Source organism: Phasianus colchicus, chromosome 11 (assembly GCF_987193195.1).
Source record: "Phasianus colchicus chromosome 11, bPhaCol1.hap1.1, whole genome shotgun sequence".
Classification (NCBI taxonomy): domain Eukaryota; kingdom Metazoa; phylum Chordata; class Aves; order Galliformes; family Phasianidae; genus Phasianus; species Phasianus colchicus.
Genome location: NC_143446.1, coordinates 1,661,633 through 1,682,983, shown reverse-complemented (window position 1 = coordinate 1,682,983; position 21,351 = coordinate 1,661,633). Strand labels below are relative to the sequence as shown.

The 21,351-nt window shown below is 62.7% G+C and overlaps 4 protein-coding genes across 6 annotated transcripts; all 4 read right to left on the bottom strand.

The window, feature by feature from the left end:
* Positions 1-4,541: 4,541 nt before the first annotated feature.
* Positions 4,542-7,024, bottom strand: HYAL1 (hyaluronidase 1). Of its 2 annotated transcripts, XM_031598580.2 has the most exons (4): positions 6,930-7,024; positions 5,331-6,382; positions 5,069-5,158; positions 4,542-4,992 (listed from the first exon to the last, which is right to left on the bottom strand). In XM_031598580.2, the coding sequence occupies exons 2-4, from the start codon at positions 6,228-6,230 to the stop codon at positions 4,672-4,674; spliced, it is 1,311 nt and encodes a 436-aa protein (XP_031454440.2). In that variant the 5' UTR covers positions 6,231-6,382; positions 6,930-7,024; the 3' UTR covers positions 4,542-4,671. The 2 variants fall into 2 exon arrangements, with proteins under 2 accessions (XP_031454440.2, XP_090004034.1); XM_090147908.1 differs by lacking the exon at positions 6,930-7,024 and having other exon boundaries at positions 5,331-6,703.
* Positions 7,025-7,262: 238 nt separating this feature from the next.
* On the bottom strand, positions 7,263-9,748 carry HYAL2 (hyaluronidase 2). The gene is made up of 3 exons (XM_031598541.2): positions 8,604-9,748; positions 8,038-8,127; positions 7,263-7,911 (listed from the first exon to the last, which is right to left on the bottom strand). Exons 1-3 carry the CDS (start codon positions 9,549-9,551, stop codon positions 7,513-7,515), a joined length of 1,437 nt encoding a protein of 478 aa, XP_031454401.2. The 5' UTR covers positions 9,552-9,748; the 3' UTR covers positions 7,263-7,512.
* Positions 9,749-12,228: 2,480 nt separating this feature from the next.
* TUSC2 (tumor suppressor 2, mitochondrial calcium regulator) lies at positions 12,229-16,842 on the bottom strand. 2 transcript variants are annotated; one of them, XR_016470024.1, is made up of 4 exons: positions 16,345-16,842; positions 15,994-16,114; positions 15,604-15,790; positions 12,229-14,529 (listed from the first exon to the last, which is right to left on the bottom strand). XR_016470024.1 is itself a non-coding variant. In XM_031598577.2 (3 exons), exons 1-3 carry the CDS (start codon positions 16,494-16,496, stop codon positions 14,464-14,466), a joined length of 339 nt encoding a protein of 112 aa, XP_031454437.1. In that variant the 5' UTR covers positions 16,497-16,537; the 3' UTR covers positions 12,229-14,463. The 2 variants fall into 2 exon arrangements, 1 of the variants encoding a protein (XP_031454437.1); XM_031598577.2 differs by lacking the exon at positions 15,604-15,790 and having other exon boundaries at positions 16,345-16,537.
* A 46-nt stretch (positions 16,843-16,888) lies between these two features.
* RASSF1 (Ras association domain family member 1) lies at positions 16,889-21,012 on the bottom strand. The gene is made up of 6 exons (XM_031598575.2): positions 20,651-21,012; positions 19,495-19,616; positions 18,023-18,127; positions 17,663-17,948; positions 17,157-17,272; positions 16,889-17,078 (listed from the first exon to the last, which is right to left on the bottom strand). Exons 1-6 carry the CDS (start codon positions 20,898-20,900, stop codon positions 16,932-16,934), a joined length of 1,026 nt encoding a protein of 341 aa, XP_031454435.2. The 5' UTR covers positions 20,901-21,012; the 3' UTR covers positions 16,889-16,931.
* Positions 21,013-21,351: the final 339 nt, after the last annotated feature.

Below are 21,351 nucleotides of genomic sequence, written 5' to 3'. Positions count from 1 at the left end.
AACCTAAGCTATTCCATGATTCTGTGATAAGATTGAATTGGATCTTTCCTGGATGCACACGAGCAAGACAAGGAGCTGAAGTGAGTGGTTTTCAAACACCAAACCCAAAGAGACTGTGGGGAAGAGCCTCTTATATGGGATCTTGCGTTCAAGTCAGTGCTGCTCTGAGTGAGCAACAGATTAAGCTCAGGCTGAGCCATTCTTAGAAGGAGGTACAAGCTCTTCCATTCAAAATCTGGAGATGTTGTTACTTGTGAAAGGACACTCAAAAGTGAGCTTCAACACTGCGTGTGAAGGAGAGCTTGCAAGTTTTGTTTGAAGCAGTCACCAACCGGAGTGCTGTAGCCTCATGCACGTCCATGCCACCACTGACCCTTGTGTAGACTTCATTCAAAGCCAACAAAAACTCTGCTGCCCTGTGTAGCACCGCAAGCTGCTCGCATGGCCAAGCATGTTTGGAGGAAGTTTTTGTGCCTTTTCGTGCTCCTGCTCTTGAGATGCCCCTTCCAGGTCCTCTGCACTTCTGTGGTTCAGCAGGTGGTGCTTGTTTGGTGGCCCTTATTTCTTGCAGCCTCACTGCTCTGAGCACTGCAGATTTACCCAGCCGACCTGAGCACAGCAAACAGGAGGTGGATGAGGGCAGGTAAGCGTGCTCCACCCAAGAGATAGCTGCAGGCAGCCATGTGAAGCACTGCGACGCCCAGGGCCACGCTTGGCTGCCTGCAGGCACTCCTGCCTTGGCCCTGCTGCAGCGTGGGCTCGCTCTGGTGCTGGGATGGCTTTGCAGAGTGCTGCACGTTTACAAGATGTAGCACACTTTTCAGACCTAAAAAAAAGCCCTAATGCCCCCAGTTCAATGCTTCTGTGTTGCCCAAGTATGATGTCTTGTGTCTGCTCCTCAGAGTTAAGAGAAGCTAATGACACAACATAACATACCAGGACCTGGGTGCTTTAGATAGCAATTATTCAGAAGCCAAACACGAATGGCAAGGAGCTGTCACACCTTCCAGGCATAAAGAGGACTCAGAAATCACAGCTGTTTTCTTCCTGTGGTAAAAGATATTTAATGTGTAGCAAATATCAAATGGTTGGTAATTTGGGAGGAACACATTTCAGCATTTGTAGAGCTGAATCACCTTCTGCATACAAAAAATAGTAAGATAACATTAGTTTCAACTGTTTCAATTTACAGTCGACTTTTTTCAAGCTGTCCCTCTAAGAATTAGATTACAGAGTTCATTCTTGGCCAAAGTCCAAATATGACTAAGTTTGACAGAGGCAGCCAGTTGGCACAGAGCTTGGCTGTAAGTTGGTACACGTTTCTGAAGGCTGTGACTGGGGAACCTGAGAGTCCAACTGCATCTCCATCAGAGCCTCATCCGACTCCTACGAGATGTAAAAGGAAGGGAACAGATCAAATACATGCACACTGCAGGACTGAAGTGAGGGTCTTCATTGGAGCCCATACAATGAGTGGGGGTACTCACAGCCCCAGATGATTTCAGCCAGGATGTTGGTGTTACTGCTTTTTGAAAGATACTTGTGCGTGGTGCCAGCATCTCACAGGGCATGTTTGGAAATGTATCTGTGTCCATGGAGTTTTGTTGCCAAGAACAATGCATGTTACATACAGATGACCTTTATATCTCCACACCTGAAAGGCTTGTAAACAGAAATTTCTCACCTATTTAAAAATGTTCCAAAGTTTTCAAGTGGACTTCAGACTCATTACTTAGAAAATATGAAAATGCAACCCCGTGGGAGGGATTTGTAATGACGAGGAATTGACATCAGAGAGCCACAGCCATCGTAGAGCAGATGTGTGGAAAAAGGACACGCCAGGCTGGGGATGTTGCTTCTGCATCACTGCAACGAAACACCATGAGCTGATGTGCATCCATGCCAAGGAGAGATTACAGGGGTAAAGTACCTGCTTGGCTGTGTTCCTTATTTACTTTGCAGTAACAAATTTCATCCTGCCTTGCTTTACATTTCTATGAAATTTCTCAAGTGGAAGGTTGAATGTGTCCTCCTCCTAAAATTCAGACCCTCAGCCCAGAGAAGCCTTGGGGTCAGGGGCACGTGGGCAACACTCTTGCTCCTTTTGGCAGTGCTCTCCAGTGGTTAGAATGGCACACTCCCACCTTTCCCTCAGAGGCTGGCATTAAGGACATCTCAGTGTGTGTGGCATGCAGGCATTATCCTGCCTTCTGCTCTCTGTGGCTAAGAATCTAGAGCTTGCTTAGTATAAAAAACTGTTAACCCGATGTTAGAACAGTTACTACTGCTTCCTTTGTGAGAGGAACTATAAAATCATTTTAGGATTTCACCACGAAAACAAAACAAAACCACCAGCAACAGAGTAGATTACAGGAAAAGATTTATTGTTTCATCATCTATTTCTTGAAGTATCGGACTATGAACCAACACAGTTTTGGACACAACATAAGGATATGAAAACAATGGTATACAATTTTTTTGCAGTTTTCTTACAACTGCACTACTAAGACATTGTAGAGCTAACTGGGTCCCTGTGCTCTGTATCTACTCCATCTCTTGCTGGACGAGTCTCTCTCAGCACATCAGTTCAGACAGGCACTGTCAGCTGGGGCTCTCAGCCCAGTTCTTCCTCAGCTGTTTTGGGCATCAACTCCATTGAAGCTGGGGTTACAGGAGAACAGTAACTGAAATGCAAAGGAGAAAAGTTAGTTGCCATCATATCAAGACAGAAAATCAGAAGGATAAGAGAAGAAAGACTTTGAATTACAAAAAAAAGAAACCTATATATAAAAATATTTATGATTTGGTTTCAACTTCCAATTCGGGGTAAAGCATTCAGAGACTGTCAGAACCCCGCTGGTGTTTTCACCCGAGATGTGCCCTCGCTGATGCAGAACGTTTCTGGCCATCCTCACCTCCTCTGCTGCCCCAGGCTTCTCTTATGGGAACGCCCCTCCCAGCCGGGAGAACAGGCTGGGAGCTGGGCCATGTGCCCACACACTGACATCCCTTCCTCTGAGCAGGAGGCGCGTCCTCTTCTCCCCAGCGCTCTGCTGGCAGGACAGGCGTTCCCAGAGCTGCTGTTCTGCCGGCGCTGAGGCAGCACCAGGCGTTGCTCTTCATCACATGCTGGGGGGGAGAGTGCTGTCTGAGGACTCAGTGGCTCACCTGCAGCAGAGACCAAATAAATTTCTGTTATCAGCTTTCTATATTGCTATCAACTCTATCTATCAGCTGTCTCACTATCAGCTGTTTCTGTCCTCTATTTCCCAATCAAATATCCCAACATAATATAACTATCTATCTCACTAGCAACTCTTTTGCTTTCCACTAAGTATCTTCGATCCACACACCATCTATCATTTACCTGTCTTGCCATGCACCATCTATCACTATCTCACTATCATTTTTCTGTCCTGCTACAAAGTAGGTTTCTTACTATCCACAACGCTCTCCCTGTCAATTATTTTGCTATCCACTAATTACCAACCCAATAACCGTCTCGTTATCCACATCCCTCAGCCCCCAACACCCCCAGCTCTGCCCTCCCCCCGCCCCTCGCACAGCCCGCACTGGGCTGCCAGCCCATCACCTGCAGCTGCCCTGTTGGGGCCGCAGCTGCAGGCGGGGCGGTGCGGGGCTGCCGGGGAGGCGGCTGCAGCACGGGTACCTTCCTGTGAGCAGAAGGCGCGTCGTCTTCTCTGCGATGCTCTCCCCGTGCCGAAGGCGAGCGCCCGTCTGCGTGCCGCGGCTCTCTGCGAAGGGCGAAGCGGCTCTCGACGCCGCGTTCGGTTCCCTCGCCGTGCCCCGGCTCCGCGTGTGCCGGCGCTGTGCTCGCGTGGTGCGGAGCGGCCGGGCCGCGTCCTGCAGGCTGCCCGCACGTCCCGACCGCGGAAGGGGCTCCGTGTGCGTTATGGCCAGCAGAGCGGGGCAGAGAGGACGGAGCCGAGCTTAGCGTTGCCCGGGGACAGGAGGAGGCAGTGGGCACAGAATGGAGCACGGCAGGCTCCATCTGAGCGTCAGCAAACGCTTGGGCTGTGCAGGGACCCAGCGCCGGCACAGGCTGCCCTCAGAGGTTTGTGAGCTCCTTTCCTGGGAAACGTGGGCACGGGGCTGGGGCAGATGATCTGAGTGGCACCAAATGACCTCCAGAAGTCCCTGCCAACCCTACTCCACTGTGACTCTTGGACGGGGTCTGCCTCTGTCCCCACCATCACTGTACACGTAAGAAGACTGGGCAGTTGTGGCAGCCAAACCCAAGACAGGAGGAGCTGGAGCCCAGCTGATTCATCCCTGCCCCTTCTACAGCACCTGCACCTCTGCTAGAAACGCATAGGGATGGCAGGGCACAGCTCAGCTATAAGTGGGGAAAGGACCACATCAAGCCTTCTGTATACCATTAGAAGGGACACTGCAAGACCCCACAGCCTGATGCCTGACCCTGGGACACAGTTGGGTGGCACTGAGGGACATGCACCCCTCCCCTTGCCATTCCAAACTCACGACTGGCAGAATCACAGTAAAAGAATGTAGCAACCCTATAGAATGCACAGCAGTTTTATTAGCAGCCTGGGCTTTTTTTTTCTCCATGCTTCCCACGTGGAGGAAGGACAGCATGACCTTCCCCATCTCATGACACATTCAGCACAGAGCACGGAAGACAGCCATTGCTCACTCATTAGAGGAGCCCTGGCTGTCACAGTGCTCTCCCTGCCAGCCACTGTAGCACTGGCAGGTGAAATCCTCAGCCAGCTGGGACATGTCACTGTTGGCGGCCAGGATCCACACCATGGGCTGGGGCTTTTTGGCTTTCAGGTTGATGGCAAAGCGCCTGGGGTCAAGCTGTAGGAAGGCCAGCTTGCCCTCCCTGCGCACACAGCGGCCGTTCCCGGAGCACAGGCTCTGGCTGCACAGCTGGGCACTGGTTGTCACATTGACGATGTAGTGGCCCAGGGCCCCATCAAGGTAGTCCCTCAGCTTCAGGCACTTCTCCTGCAAGGGGAGGTGGTGTCACAGTCCCATCACGGTGCACTGGTGATGGGGTCCTCACAGCCCATGCCCAACTCACCTTGGAGTCAGTGTCAGCAGAGCTTCCCCAGATGATGATGCCGGCAGCACCCTGAGCCGCACTCTCCCCAATAGTATTCACCAGGTCCTCCTGTGCCCGAGGGGAGACAAGAGGTCATCCAGGCACAGAGCCACCCCACACACCCCCACAACACCACAGCAGAGCCAAAAACCACTGGTGCAACCCATTGCTTTCCCCGGCACAGCACCAGGAGCCCTGGGATACCCACCAGCTCCCCACACCCCATCCCCATTAGCCTCACCTCGGAGAGAAAGTCAGAGGTGTTGTCATAGATGATCTCAGCGTAGGGCAGGACAGGGATGGCAGTGCTGAGGATGCCCTTCTGGACAGCGAAGGCCTCGGCCACGCGGTACCGCACATAGCGCAGCACCTTGTCGGTGCCCTGGAGCTGCTGGGGCAGGTAGATGCTGGGGTAGAGCGCCCGGCTGCAGTTCCAGAGCCAACCCAGCTCCTGGTTGCGTTGCTGCTCCACCACCGGGCAGCTGCCGTTGTACAGCGGGTTGCTGAAGTTGTTGTTGTAGCAGTCGGGGAAGCCATAGAAGCCCCAGTAGCCACCAGGCCGCATGGCCTCACCCAGCCGGAGCGTCTGCTCCATGAAAGCGCGGGCAGCTTTCTGGTACTGCTGCTGGGCCACCTCCTCCACACGGCTGGCGGGCCACAGCGGGTGCTGCTGCTGCACCAGCTCCTCTGACTTCTGCCGGTAGATGTTCATGGAGCCCCAGTCGCGGGCCCACAGCGGGCGCCACTGCTCCCAGTCAACAACGGCCAGCCCGGCATACGCGGCGCTGGGCAACGCGGCCTCGATGTCCCTCCTGGCCTGCTGCAGGTGGGCTGCCAGGCTGGCGTTCTGTGGCAGCCCCCCGTCCACCGGCTGCCCCTGTGCCGTGTAGTAGGGGAAGAGCCCCAGGCGCGAGCTGTAGAACAGCGTGATGTCCTGCCCTGTGAAGGCCTCCTCCGTGTTGGCCACGACATCAAAGACCTCCAGGGCCAGGGTGACGTTGTACTGCTGGGCGCAGGACTCGCTGGGGATGTTCCAGACGGTGACGAAGGGGCGGTTGACCAGAACAGGGCCAGGTCCGGCAGCACGGGCCGGGGCAGGCAGGAGCAGCAGGAGGGCCCAGCAAAGCCACCTGGGTGCCATGGTGCCGCGGGGAGACCGGACCCGCTCAGGGACAACCCGGCGTTGTGGAGACACAGCGATCGCAGCCCTTTTATCCTCAGCTGGAGTGGGGGAGGGCTTCCAGCCCCATCCCTCCCCTGGCGGTGACAGCCACGTGAGGCCACCTCACGTCCCTGCAGGAGGTCCTCAAAGTTATCAGCGGGCAGAGCCTGGCACCGCAGCCCCGGCGTGGCTTAATGAGCGATGGGGCAACGGGGAGCGGGGCCGGAAAGATAAACAGACGGGGGGGGGGGGGGAAGAGGAGGGAGGAAAGGGGAGCGGCGGGCAAGATCACCGCGAAGGGGATGCTGCTAGGGGACAGGCGGCATCTGCGGCACCGCTGGGGGAAGCACGCAGCACCGGGAGCTGGGGAGCACGGCCAGAGCCACGCAGGGCACGGAACTGCAGCCTGGGGAGGCTCCCACGGGGAGAGAAGCTCGGGGACGGCGGACACGCGACGACGTCGCGTGTCCGCCGTCCCCCGTCTGCGGACAGAGAGGCGCAGGAAGAGGGCGGGGACACGGGACGCAGCCCGGGGTGGGCGCAGGCCGGACAGCCCCCTCCCCCTCCATCCACCCCCCCGCCAGGCCGAGCGACGGACGACGCCGTGCCGACGCGGCCCTCCCGACCCCGCCGCGGCCCGCCGCCCCCCCATCCGCCGCCCCACGCACCCGCACTCACCGGTCACGCTGCGAGGGGCGGGGCCGAGCTGCCCGGGGCGGGGCCGAGGCGGGGGGAAGGCCGCGGGCGGGCGCGGAGGGGGCGCGGCCAGGAGCGGCCCGAGGGCGGAACCGCGCCGGGAGGCGGGGCGGCGGGCGGGGCCGCGTTGCCTCCACGTGGGTGGCCCGGCGTTGCCGAGCCCGCGGCAGCCGCAGCCCCGCAGCCGCCGGAGCGGGGGGAGGACCGGTCCGCGCCTCCGCAACCCCCGCCCCAAGCACTCCACGCCCTTCTCTCGCTCCTCCAGCTTTAATTGAGGTAAAGCACTTTGGTGTCGGGCAGCGCACGGGGGCTCAGCACCACGCAGCACCCACCTCCCTGCCCCCATACCCCTCTTGCCCCATTTCCTCTCCTTACAACAGGAGAGGTTCCCTTCCCCTTCCCCCCCCAAAAAAACCCCGCCCTCTGTCCCCAGCCCCTTAGCACAGAGGGCAGAAGGCAACCCCACTATCCTGAGGCATCCCAACAGTGAGCTGCCAGCAGGCGATTCAGGGCTGTCTCCAACCGGTCCGCTACACCACTACAGAAAAGGTGCAGTCTGGCCTGGCTAGCACCACATCAAGAACACCAGCAGCACCCCCAGACCCATCGGTGCCAGGAGGCCAGGGGCACCCCCATGAGGTCCAGCTGGCTGCTGGCAGGAGTTGCCCTGCCAGCCCTGGTAACAGTGACAGCGAAAGTGGGTCTGTAGGAAATGGATGTCAGTATGAGACAGGTGGCCCTTAGCCCAGATGAGAGGACGCTGGGGCTGCTCCTCGTCCCGGTGCTGCAGCTGGAAGGTGGCCGGGTTGAGGTGCAGGAAGACGTTGGCGGTGCTGTTCTTGCGCAGGCAGCGGCCCTGTCCCTGGCACAGCGTTGTGCTGCAGTGCTGTGCTGCCGTCGTCACGTTGACAATGTAGCGGCCCAGGTCTCCTTCCATGTAATCCTTGATTGTCTGGCATGACTCCTGGGGGGAAAAAAAAACAACAGGGGTGTCAAGAAAGTGCTGGGATGTCCCAGGGAGAGAAACATCCCGCATGCAGAGATCACCTTAGCCTCAAGCTGCAGGTGCCTGGGCAGAACTCAGACTTACCCGGTTTTTGGTGTACTCCACGTCACCCCAGAAAATGACCCCTGCTGCTCCCAGCGCTGCGCTCTCGCCGATGGTGGAGATGAGGTCCGGCTGTGGGGACAGAGCCCAGTTAGTGCCTGTGAGCCCCATGCAGCACAGCGCGCCCCAGAGATGCAGGAGACCATCCCAGCCCCTAAGGGACCAGCCTCCTCCCAGACCCAACCCTCCAAGGCCAGGGCACCCAAGAGCTGCAGGCCCCACTACCAGCAGGCCCTGCAAGGGCCCCACATCTGGGAGGGCCAGAGGGACTGGTGACAGCACCCACCAGCCCCTCTGGCAGGGAACGAGGCTCTCAGTGCCACTGGAAGGGGCCGGTCCTGCTGCCAAGCTGAGGACAGCAAAAACACAAGGTGATGGTGGCACCGCCACAGTGGCTGAAGCCACCACACTCCAGGGAGCAGCATACAGCTGGCCCAGAACCTCTTCTCCACGGCTTGGGGCCACCCACGTGCAGGACAAGAAAATCCCAACGACACTGCCAAGGGTCTGAACTCCTCACCAGGGGGCAGCCCCACCACCAGCCCTACCTGGCTGAGCACATCCATCTTGCGGCTGTAGGTGGGCCTCGTGTAGACGAAGACAGGCAGGCTGTAGCCCTCGTGGTGCTGCCGCGAGATGCGCATGGCCTCCATCACCCGCGCCCGGACAAACTTCCGGCTGTTGGGTGTGGAAGCCAGGAGCGGGTCGAGGTAGATGGAGGGGTAGAGCGCCAGGCTCTCGTTCCACAGCCACGCCAGCTGGTCATTGCGCGTCTTCTCCACATCGGGGCACTGCCCCGTGTAGCTCTCCTTGTTCTTGCTGTAGTCGTGGTTGTAGCAGTCGGGGAAGAGGTAATACCCCCAGAGCTGCTTGGGCCGGAAGCTCTTGGCATAGCGCAGCGTTCTCACCATGAACTGCCGCGCGGCCGACTCGAACTCGAAGACCGCCTGCTTGTTCACCTCCTCCGGGGACCAGGACGGCTGCCTCTGCTTCACCAGCTCCCGGGACACCTCCTGGTACACGTCCTTGGGCTTCCAGTTGCGCATCCAGATGGGCCGCCACTCCTCCCAGTCGATGACCGCCAGCCCCTCCGAGGTGGCCGAGCGGATGTACTTGCCGATGCCCTCCTGCAGCCGGGCCAGGTGCTCAGCCAGGCTGCTCTGCTGCGGCACGCCGCCGTTGACGGGCTCCCACCGCTTGTTGTAGTAGGGGTAGAGCCCCAGGCGCTCCTTGTAGAAGATGGTGAGGTTCTGGTCCACGAAGCCCTCGTTGGGCGACGCGTGCAGGTCGAAGATGCTGAAGTCCAGGGCCACCTGGAAGCGGGGCTTGCAGTCCTGCGTGGGCGCGTTCCAGGCCACCAGGAAGGGCCGTCGGGTCAGCAGCGGCGCGGCCGACGGTTTTTCGGAGGACTGCCGGGCCAGGACGGCCAGGACGGCCGGCACCAGCCAGGGCAGCGCCGGCACCAGCGCCAGCACCGCCGCGCAGCCGCCGCGCATCCTGCGCGCACCGGGCGGCCCCGCGCCGCGCCGCTCCCTCGACGCCTTTGTCCGGAGCCCGGCCGGGCGCCGCCGCCACACAAAGCCGCCGGGACGCGGCCGGGGCGGGGCGGCCACGTGCGGCCCTGCCGCTGGGCTGCACCCCCTCTCAGCCCCGCCGCTCTCCTCTCGCGTCCCGCCGCAGCTCCACCGGCGCTGCCTCCCCCCGCCGCCCCGTTTTAAAGCGGCCCGGCGCGCACCACGCCCGCCGCCGCGGGGGAGCGGCTTCCCGCCCGCTCCGGCCCCGCTCGGCCCGGCCCCGCCCGCAGCGCGGCCCAGGGCCGGGAGGCGGCGTCGCTCTGCCGGAGGGGCTCGCGGACGCGGCGCGGCCGGACCCGCGGGGAGGGTTTCCCCTCCGCCCGCGTCGCGCTTGGTACGGCCCGTCCGGCCCCGGGCCCGGCGGTGGGCGGGGCACGGGCACGGGGGCGGGGCCTCCGGTAGGGGGCGCCGCGGGGCGGGGGGGCGGCCGGGCGGCGGGGACCCGGGCCGGGGGTGGCGCTGGGATGGGGTCCCCGCGGTGCCGCCGTCCCCGCAGTGGTGTCCCGAGGGCAGCCGCGTCCCCGGGGCGGCGTCCCCAGGGCTGTGGCGGTGTCCCCGGTGCGGTGGTGTCCCCGAGGCACGCGGGGGTCACCGGGAGCCGGGACGTCCTGCGCACACGCTCAGTACTGCTGGCTCAGCCGCTGGTTTCCTGCCCGGGGGACGTGGGAGGAGGCTCTGGCTGCATCCCTGGGCATGGGGACAAGCGGGGGGACGGCGGGCTCGGGGACGCGGCCCGGCCATCCTCATTGCCCACCCGTGTCTGGGTGTGAGGGTGGCAGGAGGGCGCGGGGGGCCGGGAAGGCAGCACCCATACGTCACCGTCACTGCCAGCGGGATATGAAGTCAGCCTGAAGGCAGCAGCTGGGGAGAGGCAGGGTCACAGTGGCCCCGCTGCCATCTGCTCCTGGGGTGACGAGTTGGTGACAAACAGGCCTGCATAGGGACACTCCCCATCCATGTCCCCCATGTCCCCTCAGACCACCAAAGCACAGAGCGAGGGGGGACAAACCGGCCTCAGTGCCCCCAGGGCCCAAGTACTGGAGATGGGCCAGCTGCATGTTGGGGCATCCCCACTGGTGCCAGCTCCCTCCATCTGTCCCTGTGGCCACAGGCATGGGAACACACCATGAGGATGAGGATGTCACCCAACAACGGGGCTGGGAGCCACCCAGTCCGGCCGGCACAGGGAAGGAAGCAGGGCTGAATCTCCGGAAGTGCTCCCGAGGAACAGGAACGCCATCGTGTCACCACACCGAATCCGTCCCCAGCCCCTCCATGCAGCCCTGCCCATGTTATCTCCTGCCGATGGCTTCAGGGCTCCGTCCTCCACCCCTGGGCTGAGATCCCAGTGTGATCACAGTGCCACTTTGCCCGCTGCCCTGCCAAGAAGCCTCTGCCAGGAGCCAAGAAATCGTAGTGCAGGCGGGTGCTGCCCTTCCCTTCCATGCCGCCTGCCTGGGGCCGTAAACAGGCTCAAGAAATGCTTAAAATTTTCCATCCTCCTGCGCAGGAGGCTGGGTGTCACCCGGGGTGGCTGCAGGGGTCAGGGCCAGGCGAGGGGCTGACACTGAGGGATGGGGCACAGCCACACGTCCCAGCAGGACACAAAGCTGCCCCGTGGCTGAGCCAGTGCCGCCGCATTGTTCAGCTTCACCTGGCCATGACGCCAGTGCTATTGCCGGGACACTGTGAGCCGTCCCCAAGGGGTTTGGTCCCCATGGACCAACAGGCAGACCCAGCTGCACGGGGAGCCCAGGGTCCCCTAGAGTCATAGTGGTCATCGCTCTTGTTAAAGCCTTCGTCAGCTGCTCATTTTGCAGCCGGCTCGCGTGGAGGAAATGATGTAAACGTGGTGGCAGGAAAACACTTGCAGGGCTGCAGGGCAGAGCAGGATGCAGGGCTGCACTGAGATCATGCTCGCTCTGTCCGGTGAGGACGGGACAGCAGGCAGCAGTCTGACATGGGGTCATGCCGGTGATGAGAAATGCGTTGCGTTAGTGCGATTGATGAGGCACTGATTTGTCAGGCGAGTGATTAAGGAACAGACGCACAGATCCTGTCCCGGCAGAGCTCCAGTGCTGGGGTGGGAAGAGGTCTGTTTGAGTCAGCACAGCCCAGGCGGAGATACACTCCAGTTGAGAAAGAGGAATTCACTCCAGCACATCATAAACGGCACAGCCCAGCTCCCAAGATGTGGCATCAAAGATATCACCATTACCCACTCACGTGCAGCACAGCAGCAGGAACCCTCCTTGCCAGCACTCGTGCTCACCCGAACAGCCCTCAGCAAGCGCTGCTGCCCACGTCGGAAGAAATCAGCAGGTAAAGAGAGCCAAAGGGCTGATTCATCAAGTGCCACCACTAACAATCCACCACCTGCCCCTGTCCCCAGGCACAGGGCTTCACTGGGGGACGCTGGGAGGTGCTGCGCAGGCAGAGCTGCTCAGTTCCAGCATCCCTGTGGTGCCAGCCAGCCAGAAGCTTCCAAAACCTTCCAAAAAAGCTGAGATTCCTCAGAACTCCAAAATGCCCCCTCCTGGCACAGGCTCAGCTGCTCCCAGCCCCAACCTTCCCCAGGGAACCAGCCCCCAGACCTGCAGGATCTACAAATAAGTTTATTGAAATTTAACAAAAGTAGACAGATGCACTGGGAGGCAGAGGAAGGACCATAAATAGTGTATGTTTCCCAACCCCACGCTTCCTACCGGCACGCCTAGTGCTGTGATTACGATCCAGCTACACATCCACACGGGAAAGCACAACGTTGCACAGAAGTCGTAAAAAAAAAAAAAAAAAAAAAGAAAGAAAAAGGAAAAAAAGAAAAAAAAAAGGAAAGGAAACTTCCTCGTTTCACTTGCTCCAACGACACAGTGGACACAGACACTATTTACACATTTGTCACGTTTCTCCAGCTCCCTCCAGACGCCCAGGACCTGCCTGCCCCGCGCAGCAGGACGGGGCCAGGCTGGGAGAAGCAGCTCGGTGAGGCGCTCAGTGCTTGCTGCCTCGCCGGGAAAAGGGGTGGAAGAATACATGGGCTGGGGGGAAGCGTGTGCGGTGCCCTGGGGGAAGGGTGGAAGGGGCAGGGCAGCCTCCGGGAGAGAACAAAAGCGGCCCCAGAGACGCCGTTCTCAGGAGGCTGCGGTCTGAGCCCGTCTCAGAGCAGGTGGCATGAATAAGAAACACTTCAGTGGAGGATTACTTGAAGACAGACTCTTCCAAGCAAGCGGGGGAACAAAGGATGTCGAGAGAAATGCCCAGCATCACAGTACAGACCAGCTCCCCGCTGGAGCCCAGCCCATCCGCCTCGCCCTCCGCGCCGGCCCCTGTCAATGGGAACAGCGGGTGGGGGACACGGAGGGAAGAGGCGGTGACAGGAAGACGGCAACAGCCACGCCGCCTTTATCTCCCAGAAGCCAGGAATGCGGCCCTGCGCCTGGGCGGCTCTCGGTGGGTACAGGGATGGATACATCCAATGCGGACGCCGATAGGGCCGGCAGCCAAGAGCTGGCAGCTTAAATCAAAAATCGAGGTAGCGAACGTCTGAAGTGCTCAGAAAGTAAATAAGTTCTGGGACAAAAAAGGAGGGGATGCAAGCTGGCTACTGTGGGAGCAGGCTGCAAGCTGGGCAAAATCTGCACCCAATGCCCTGGGGTGGACACACAGGTTGTCTTCGAGCCCCTTCCTCACGCGCAGTGAGGCTGAGCAGCAGCCACCAGTGCTAGCAGGTGCCAGCATGGATTGTGCTGTTCTCCAGCCCAGCAGCAGCCAGCTCAGCACCCAGGGCCCCTGTGCAGAGGTGAAGAATTTTGCAGCACAGCTGAGGCCAATTTGCGCCAATCTGCTCAAGTGGGAGAGAAGAGAAGAGAGCAGGGCTTTCCCAGACGGGGCAGAAAGCCTCCCTTTAAAGTGCATCACATTTCTCCTCCTGCCGCCAGCTGGGGCACAGGGCGAGGGAGGAACCGTAGTTCACATCGCCAGGGAGATTTCCAAGCCAGGGCAGGCCTACTGACTGATTGTTTGAGAGGAATGGGGAGGGAAGTGATGATTTCCTTCCCGCCTGGCCCTTCTGAGGCTGTTCCCATTGGGAGGTACTGTGCTCTACGGGAGCCAGATTGCTCCCACAGCACAAGCGGGCAGACAGGGCAGGCAGATGCTGCTGGGGAACTCAGACGGCTCCGCACTGCAGAGATCTCAGGGTCTGTGGTGCAGGCAGCAGTCCCAGAACCAGTGTTAAGCAGGGAACACGTACAAGGAAGAGACAGGTGGCCAGGATAACAGCATCCTACCTCTGCCCCATCCCAAGAGGAGCACAGCACTCAGCTGGATGCGTTTCTACACCAGCTTCCGGTTATCTTCTGCGGACAGACCTGCTGGGGAGCACTGTGTGCCCATGCCAGACTGCACACTGCTGCAACACCAGCCACGTAACTGCTGGGCAGTCACTTTGCCCTGGCTCTCCCTGGGCCGCGTACCTGAGAAGCAAGGGATTTTGTCTGGCGAGAAGTGTAGGCTTGCTCTCCCTTTAACAGCTCACACAGCAGCTCATGTGCAGTTCCAGTTACCCATCCAAACGTCGGCTAGAGGCTACAAAAGGTATTTTAAGTCTTTTGACTCAAGTGAGGATGTTTCTATGTAGTTGCACGAGGGCATCCATCTCCTCCGAGGAGCAGCAGCCAAGTAGAGCCCAGCCAAGCCTGCTCCGTCCTGCCTGGCCTTTGGGCGAAGAAGAGCCACAGTCCACGTCTCAGCGTCCTCCTTCGCTGGGAACACAGGGCAGCCTCGCGTGGGGACACTCGGGTCCGTCTCGCCCACGGGCAGCAGCACCCAGCAGTCACACCTCACAGATGATCACAGGGAAATCCACATGAATGCGAGGGTGCTCCAGCTTAACTATGCCCTGAAAGAAGAGGATGAGTGGTGGACAGGGGGTGGCACAGAGACAGAACAAGCACTCTCAGGCAAACAGAGCTCTGCAAGGCACCATCCTGAGGGCAACATGCCCTCAAGGAAAAGGTCTGTGCTGCCACCCTGGCAGCAAGGACAGCAGAGAGGCAGTGCAGAAGTGCTCTGCCCTTTGCCCTTGGCCCCAGGGAGGCACAGGAGGCGCGGCTGCTGCTGCACACGACGGGTCTGGAGTGCAGCCGGGCGAGGAAGGAGGGAGCTGCTCTGCCAGGCACTGCCCGTGCGGCAGCTGATGCGTGACTGGCAGATATTGGCTGCCCCCGCTTTTCATTCAGCACCTTTCATTCACGGGATTTAAAAGAATGAAAAGAGCTCTCTGAGAAAATGCAGTGAGGGCAGCTGGCGCATGAGAAAAGCAGCTTTCTGTCCAAGGGACACTGCTGAATGCAGGCTCCATCCATGCCAGCTACAGGCGCCTTTCCCATGCTCTGGGGCAAGCAATCTCCTGTCACAGCACTGCGAGGACACGCTCGTGAGACAGCAGTGTGAGCGGGGCTCTGTGCTCACCAGGGCGAGAAGTGCACGTTTGCTTGGCAGGATTAGGATAAAAGAGCAAAGAAAAGCCTGGGCCAGTGAAGAGACGTTCTGTGCTTCATTCCAGCTGGGCCATGCTGTCTAACGACAGGAGTTTGAACCCACACAGAGGAAGGATGGGATGCAACTCCACATCCCTACCCTCCTCTGTGAGAGCAGCAGAGCCTGTCCTTCTGCATGCCCTTTGGAGTGCATCAACAGCTCCCCCTGGGTTCAGGCTGGGGCCATGCCTTCCCTGCTTCACAGACTTCTGCAGGCTGCCTCTGCTGACAGGCTCCATCCCCCTATTCTCCACTTACACCCCCAGAAGCTCCCCTACACTGAAGTCATTTTTCTCCTGCATCTCAACCAGTGTCTCAACCCCTGTCTGGCTTCACCACATTCACTTATTTTAAAAGGAGACCAAATCCCAAGCAAGCCAATATGCAGATCCCATCAGTGGTAGCACCGCTGTCACTGCTGAGGGCATGCTCACATTAGCACGTGACAGGCTCTGGCCGCTGCTCCCAGCAACTCTGTAACAATGTGACACCGCTGTGCCAGCTCCCACAGCAGAGGGAAAGTGCTCAGTGGACGGGGTGTCATGGGCAGGCACTCCGTAGCACAAATCCAGAGTGTCCATCTGCTCTGCCCAACAGCATCACGCACCAGGCACCGCTCCTCTGTGGAAAGGAAGCTAGCAGGGTGGCACAGCACCACAAGATGGCACGGGTGTGAACAGGTCCGTACCGCAGCCGGAGCCCCAGAGCTACGGGAGCAGTAGGAAGCAGGCCTTCCCTGCAGCAAACCGGGGCTTCTGAGGGTTGCGGCCGTGTGCAGGAGCTGCCAGCTACCGGCCCCGCACCCGCCCCTCTGCACACGCTACCTGAGGTATCAGGTTCTTGTGGATCCTCTTCAGCTTGGCACGCTTCCTCCCGTTCTTGGTGACGATCGTCTCCTCGTAGAACTCGTGGGCAAGATCCCCGTCCTCGTCGTAATACATGGAGCTGCGGGAAGGGGCGGCGGGCACGTGAGCGAGGAGGGCTGGCGGAGGCCCGGAGCAGCGCCCGCAGGCGGCACCGCGCGCACGAGGCCGCCGGGCCGCTCCCGGTGCCCCCAGCCGGGCCCGCTCCGGGCGGGGCGCGCCCGCCTCCCCGCCGCCGGGTCACCGCCGCCCACCCCCACGGCAGCCGCCCCGCGGCGCCTCCGCCCCGCTGCAGCCGCGCCCCCCGCTCACCCGCGGCGCGTGAAGACGAACGGGGTGGCGGCGCGCCCGCCCCGCGCCCGGGCCAGGGCCTGCTGCCCGCCGGGACCCTCGGCTCCGCCGCCGCCCGCCGCCGAGGAGGCGAACGGCCACAGCCCCCGCGACTTGGAGCCGCTGGCACCCATGGCGGCGGCGGGGCCCGGCGGAAGGGGACGGGGTGAGGCGGGGGGCGGCCCGGCGATAGCGGCCCGGCGCCCGCCCGGCCGCCTCCCTGCCTGCCGGCCTGCGCCGCAGACACCGTCGCGCTGCGACACTTCCGGCGCGCGGCGGCGCCCCCTGCACGTGACGCGGAGAGGTGGGACGCCCTCGTCACGTGACGAGGGAGCGGGCCGCCGTCTCCCTCGTGGCGCCTCGCGGCGGGAAGCGGGAGGCCAAGGGTTCGAGTCCCGCCGCCACCTCTCCGCCCGAGGCCCGGGCCGACCGCGCGGCGCAGACACAGGCACGGGCACGCCTCGCCTATTCTCCCAGCGCTTTATTGATCGGAGCGCGACGCCCCGCGCCGCCCCGCGCTCCCGGCGACGCGCCCCCGCCGGCGGGCGGCCGTGCCGGTGCGGTTGGCGTCATCCCGGCGTGCGGGCGGCCAGCGCGGCTTGCAGCTCCCGGCGGCAGCGGGCGTAGCGGTGGCGGACGCGGCGCAGCTGCTCGTCCTCCTCGCGCTGCAGGATGCGCAGGAAGTTGTGCAGCTCGGGCAGCGAGAAGGCGTCCCACTGCGGAGACACGGCGCTGTACGTCGCACCGCCCGCACGGAACCGCCGCGCGGCACCGCGCCTCCCCGCCACACTCACGTTCACCTCGCCGCTCTCGTTCTCCTTCAGGACGAAGCTCAGCGCCTTCTCGCTGGGCCCTGCCAGCAGACGCAGTCGCAGCGGCTGCTCCTCGTCCGCCAGCTTGCGCAGGTACACTGCGGGCAGACGTGGCACCGGGATGGCATCACCGCGGGTGGGGACGCGGCTGCTGGAAAGGGCTGCCGCCCCGGGGACGCCGCCACCACCGTGGGGGACGAAAACTCTGCGGGGACGCTGCCACCGCGGGATGCCACCGCCATCGGGGACACCGCTGCGAGAGCGATGCACGACGGCCACTGGGACACCGCCGCTACGGGGACGTTGCTGCAATGGGGGGCAGCGCCGCGGCCACGCGGACTGCGACTGTAGGGAACGCAGCGGATGCTGCCGCGATGGGGACATCACTGCCGGGGGGGGGGGGGGGCTGCTGGGAACTCCACCGCCATGGGGGACAACTGGTGCTACGGGTCGCTGCCGCTATGGGGATGCCACCACTCCGGCTCTACCTTGCTCATCCTTCTCGGACCTCTCGAAGAGGGCGAACTTGCGGGGGTCGTCCACCACGGTGAACTTGCGGAGCAGCGCGCTGATCACCTCGCTGGCGCGGGTGTGTGAGAGCACGTGCAGGTGCTTGACGGTGCCGCGGGGCAAGTAGAAGGATGTGCGGCGCTTCACGCCCGCCGTGCGCTGCCCCGACCGCCCTCCAGGGCCCCGCTTGGCAGCTGGCACAGAGACGGGGCGCGCCAGCTTCAGCTGCACCTTGATGAAGCCAGTGTAGGAGCCATCCTTGTTCTGTCACGGGGAGACGGCGGGGCGGTGAGCGGGGCCGGGGCTGTGGTCCCCTCTGTCCCTCCCCATCCTCATACCAGGCTCATGAAGAGGTTGCTGTTGATCTGGCTGTTGTACTCCTTGATGCGTTGCTCCACCTGCGCCGGGTCCAGCTCCGCCGTCTCCCAGCTGCTGGGCTCATCCTGCCGGGCAGCGGCTGTGCTGAGCACGGGCTGCGCAGGGTCACGTTGCCCGGTGCCAAGCCACCACCACGGCCTCGTGCCCGTCCCCAAAGCTGAGATGGGCACCCCAGGGCCGTGAAGGTGGGGTGACAGATGGCGATGCCAACCCACGCTCCTCCCAGCCGGGACAGCCCAGGGCCAGGCGTCCCCTCCCAGTGCCCCAGATCACAGCGGTGTCCCCGAGGCAGCCGCCAGCCCGGCACCGGGGCAGGCTGGGTGCCCCGCGGGGATGCCCTAGGCTTCGGGGCAGCCCGCCCGGATCTGTTAATAACTATTTACGTGGGACCCGTGCTCCCTCACGGGAGCAGCCGGGGCTGCGGGCGGGGGCTGCTGGACCCGCCTGGGAATGGGGACAGCTCGCTCCTAGCAAGGCACGCTCTCCCCCCCGCGCTTGCCCCAGTAGCAAGCCATGCTCGCCCCCACGCATGCCCCCATGCAGAAGTACTCCCGAACTCCTCCCACCCAAAAAACCACCCCGTGCCCCCCGCATGACGTCAGCCCCACGACGTCACGGCCGGCCCGGGACCGACCTGGCGACGACGCGGGCGGCGGCCGAAGGAGGTGCGGGCGGTGTAGAAGAGCTCGGGCTCGGAGTCGGAGTCCTCCTGGCTGCAGTAGCCGCTGCTGGCCGCGCTGCCCCCTGAGCCCCCCGCGCCGCCCCAGCGCAGCGCCAGCGCCGCCGCCGCCCCGCAGCCGCCGGCCCCCGCCCCGCCGCCGCCGCCGCCCCCCACCCCGGCCACGGCTGCAGCAGCCCCGGCCCGGGCACAGGGGCACGCCCGGCCCCGCGCCAGCCCGCCCGCTCCGGCTCGGCTCAGCACGGCCCCGCTGCGCTCCGAGCGCTTCGCCCGGCTCGGCTCGGCGCCGCTCCTCGGCTCAGGTCCCGGTTCGGTTCGGTTCGGTCCCGCTTTCCGGTCCCGCTTTCGGTCCCGGCTCGGCCCGGTATCTCGCGCAGTCCCCGCCCGGCTCCGCGCTCTCCCGCTCTCCCGCTGCCCGGCTCGGCTCAGCCCGGCCCCGCCCCGCCGCGGCCGTTGGCCTGACGCGGGCCGGGGGCGGTGCGGCCCCGTTTCCGGCGGTGATTTCACCCAGGCCACGCACCCTGCGGTCCCGGGACTGCCGCGGCACGGCATGGCGTCGAGTGGCACGGCACGGCATAGCTCGGCACGGCACGGCGTGGCGCAGCACCGCATAGCATGGCGTGGCGTGGCACAGCGTGCCATAGCGTGCTATAGCACGGCATCTCTTGGCATGGCACGGTGCGCCTTGGCTTGGCACGGCCCAGCCTGGGCTATCCCCCCTCCCGCCGTGTCCCCAACCCCGTGGCCCCGTACCACATTCGTGTCCTTTTCCAGCTCCTGCTCGCTGCCATCGTCCTCGTCCCCAGTGCCTGCGGGGCCACTGCAGTCCAGTCGCACGAGGGCCCGGCAGCGGTAGTGGCAGGTGAAGCTGCAGTCTGGGGGCAGAGGGCACCGTGGGCACAACGGCCCCACCAGACCCTGTGCACGGCCCATGCCACCTGCCCACACTGTACCGAGGCACCCGGAGCCAGCACCCGCACTGCACCCGGTGCTGCTGGGCATTACTAAGGTGCCTGTGTCCCCTGCCTGGGTTACACAGTGGGGGCACCCAACAATGGGATGCCTGGTGCCTGAGCAGATACTTGATACCAGGATACCCATGCCAAGGGAGATGGTACCGGGTGCTCCGTACTGGGATGGTTGGTTCTGGAATGCTCGGTACCAGGATGCCCACTAGAAATGCTCGGTACCAGGTTCTAAGGACCTGGATGCTCAGTACTAGGATGCCCGTGCCCTGGGTGGATGTCCAATACTGGGATTGCAGTGTTCATTTTGGGATGCCTGGTACTGAGAAGCCCAGTGCCAGGTGGGAGTGCTCAGCACTGAGGAGCTCAGTACCTGGGATGCTTGGTACCCAGTGGGAGTGCCCTGGGCAGAGATGCTCAGTACAGGGGTGCTCAGTGCTTGAGGGAATGTTTGATAACAGGTGCCCACGCCCTGGCTGCTACCAGGATGCCTGGTGACTCAGCCTGCCTGATGCCAGGAGGCTCAGCACTGGGACACCTGGTACCCAAGGGGATGTTTTATATCAGTATGCCCAGGCTTTGGAGTATTAACCTAGTACTGGGATGCCCCATGCTTGGAGTGGTGGTGTCTGATACCGGGATATCTGATGCCTGGTGCCAGGGGAAGGATGCCCTATACTCGGTGCTGGGATGCTCAGTGCCAGGGGAAATGCTCAGTACCGAGATGCCCAGCACCCAGGAAGATGCTTGATACTGGGATGCCCAGCGCCCAGGGGCATGCATGGTACCAGGATACCCGATCCCAGAACAGCCAGTGCCAGGGGGATGCATGCTGCCGGGATGTTCGACGCCGGGACACCCAACGCCCAGGGAAGATGCCCAGTGCCCGGGGGATGCTCGGCTCCGGGACGCCGTGCCCGGCAGCCGCAGGGAGCGGTACTCACGGCGGCACTGGAGGCTCTTCCTGCCGCCTCCCCAGACGAAGTCCCCGCAGAGATCGCACCAGGTGTGGAGCCCGCGGCGCCGGGGCTCGAAGCGATGCCCGGTGCTCGGTGCCGCCGCCGGCCTGGGCTCGGGCCGCACTCCGGGGCCGTGCCGACGGGCCGGGCTGATGCGCAGCGCGTTGGTTCGCTCCAGGCGGCCCCGACCCGGCCGCGGCTCGGGCTGCAGCTCTCGCAGCTCGATCAGCTCCATGGCCCGGGGCGCTGCGCGGCGGCGGCGGGGCGGGAGCCGGGCTGGGAGTGGCCGCCCGCGGGGGAAACTGAGGCAGAGCCCCGGCAAGGGCCGATGGAGCAGCGGCGGCTCCGCTGGCTGCGCCCGGCGGGGCGGGCTGGAGGCGGGGACGGGGGGGGCGGGGGGTACGGGCCGGCCCCGCTTCCCGCAGCCCGGGGTAGCCCCGCTCCGCGCCTCAGTTTCCCTTCCGGGGGCTACCCTGGAACGGCTGCAGTCAGCCCCGAGCTCCGTGCGGGGGCAGAGGGGCCCTTTCCTCCCCACACCGCCCCACGGAAACGAGCACCGCGGGGCCCGGCCGGCTGCGAACGGCCCCATCCTCCTAGCCGGCTCCACCAGAAAACGCAAACGCCCGGCTGCTGCCGCCTCCACACCACCGCTATCCAGAGCGCAGGGGGAGAAGCAAAGCCGAGCT

Bases quoted from the DNA above. Each gene is read 5' to 3' on its own strand.
- HYAL1 (XM_031598580.2), bottom strand. From the start codon at position 6,230: ATGGCACCCAGGTGGCTTTGCTGGGCCCTCCTGCTGCTCCTGCCTGCC. The intron at 5,159-5,330 runs GTGAGGCTAATG...CCTCGGGCACAG, and splicing joins CCTCTGACTTTCTCTCCGAG to GAGGACCTGGTGAATACTAT. The intron at 4,993-5,068 runs GTGAGTTGGGCA...CTCCCCTTGCAG, and splicing joins CTGCTGACACTGACTCCAAG to GAGAAGTGCCTGAAGCTGAG.
- HYAL2 (XM_031598541.2), bottom strand. From the start codon at position 9,551: ATGCGCGGCGGCTGCGCGGCGGTGCTGGCGCTGGTGCCGGCGCTGCCC. The intron at 8,128-8,603 runs GTAGGGCTGGTG...CTGTCCCCACAG, and splicing joins AGATGGATGTGCTCAGCCAG to CCGGACCTCATCTCCACCAT. The intron at 7,912-8,037 runs GTAAGTCTGAGT...TTTTCCCCCCAG, and splicing joins TGGAGTACACCAAAAACCGG to GAGTCATGCCAGACAATCAA.
- TUSC2 (XM_031598577.2), bottom strand. From the start codon at position 16,496: ATGGGTGCCAGCGGCTCCAAGTCGCGGGGGCTGTGGCCGTTCGCCTCC. The intron at 16,115-16,344 runs GTGAGCGGGGGG...CCCTTCCCGCAG, and splicing joins TTCGTCTTCACGCGCCGCGG to CTCCATGTATTACGACGAGG. The intron at 14,530-15,993 runs GTAGCGTGTGCA...CTCTTCTTTCAG, and splicing joins ACAAGAACCTGATACCTCAG to GGCATAGTTAAGCTGGAGCA.
- RASSF1 (XM_031598575.2), bottom strand. From the start codon at position 20,900: ATGGAGCTGATCGAGCTGCGAGAGCTGCAGCCCGAGCCGCGGCCGGGT. The intron at 18,128-19,494 runs GTACGGGGCCAC...GCTGCCCGGCAG, and splicing joins TGGAAAAGGACACGAATGTG to GATGAGCCCAGCAGCTGGGA. The intron at 17,079-17,156 runs GTGAGTGTGGCG...GTGTCTCCGCAG, and splicing joins ACGAGAGCGGCGAGGTGAAC to TGGGACGCCTTCTCGCTGCC.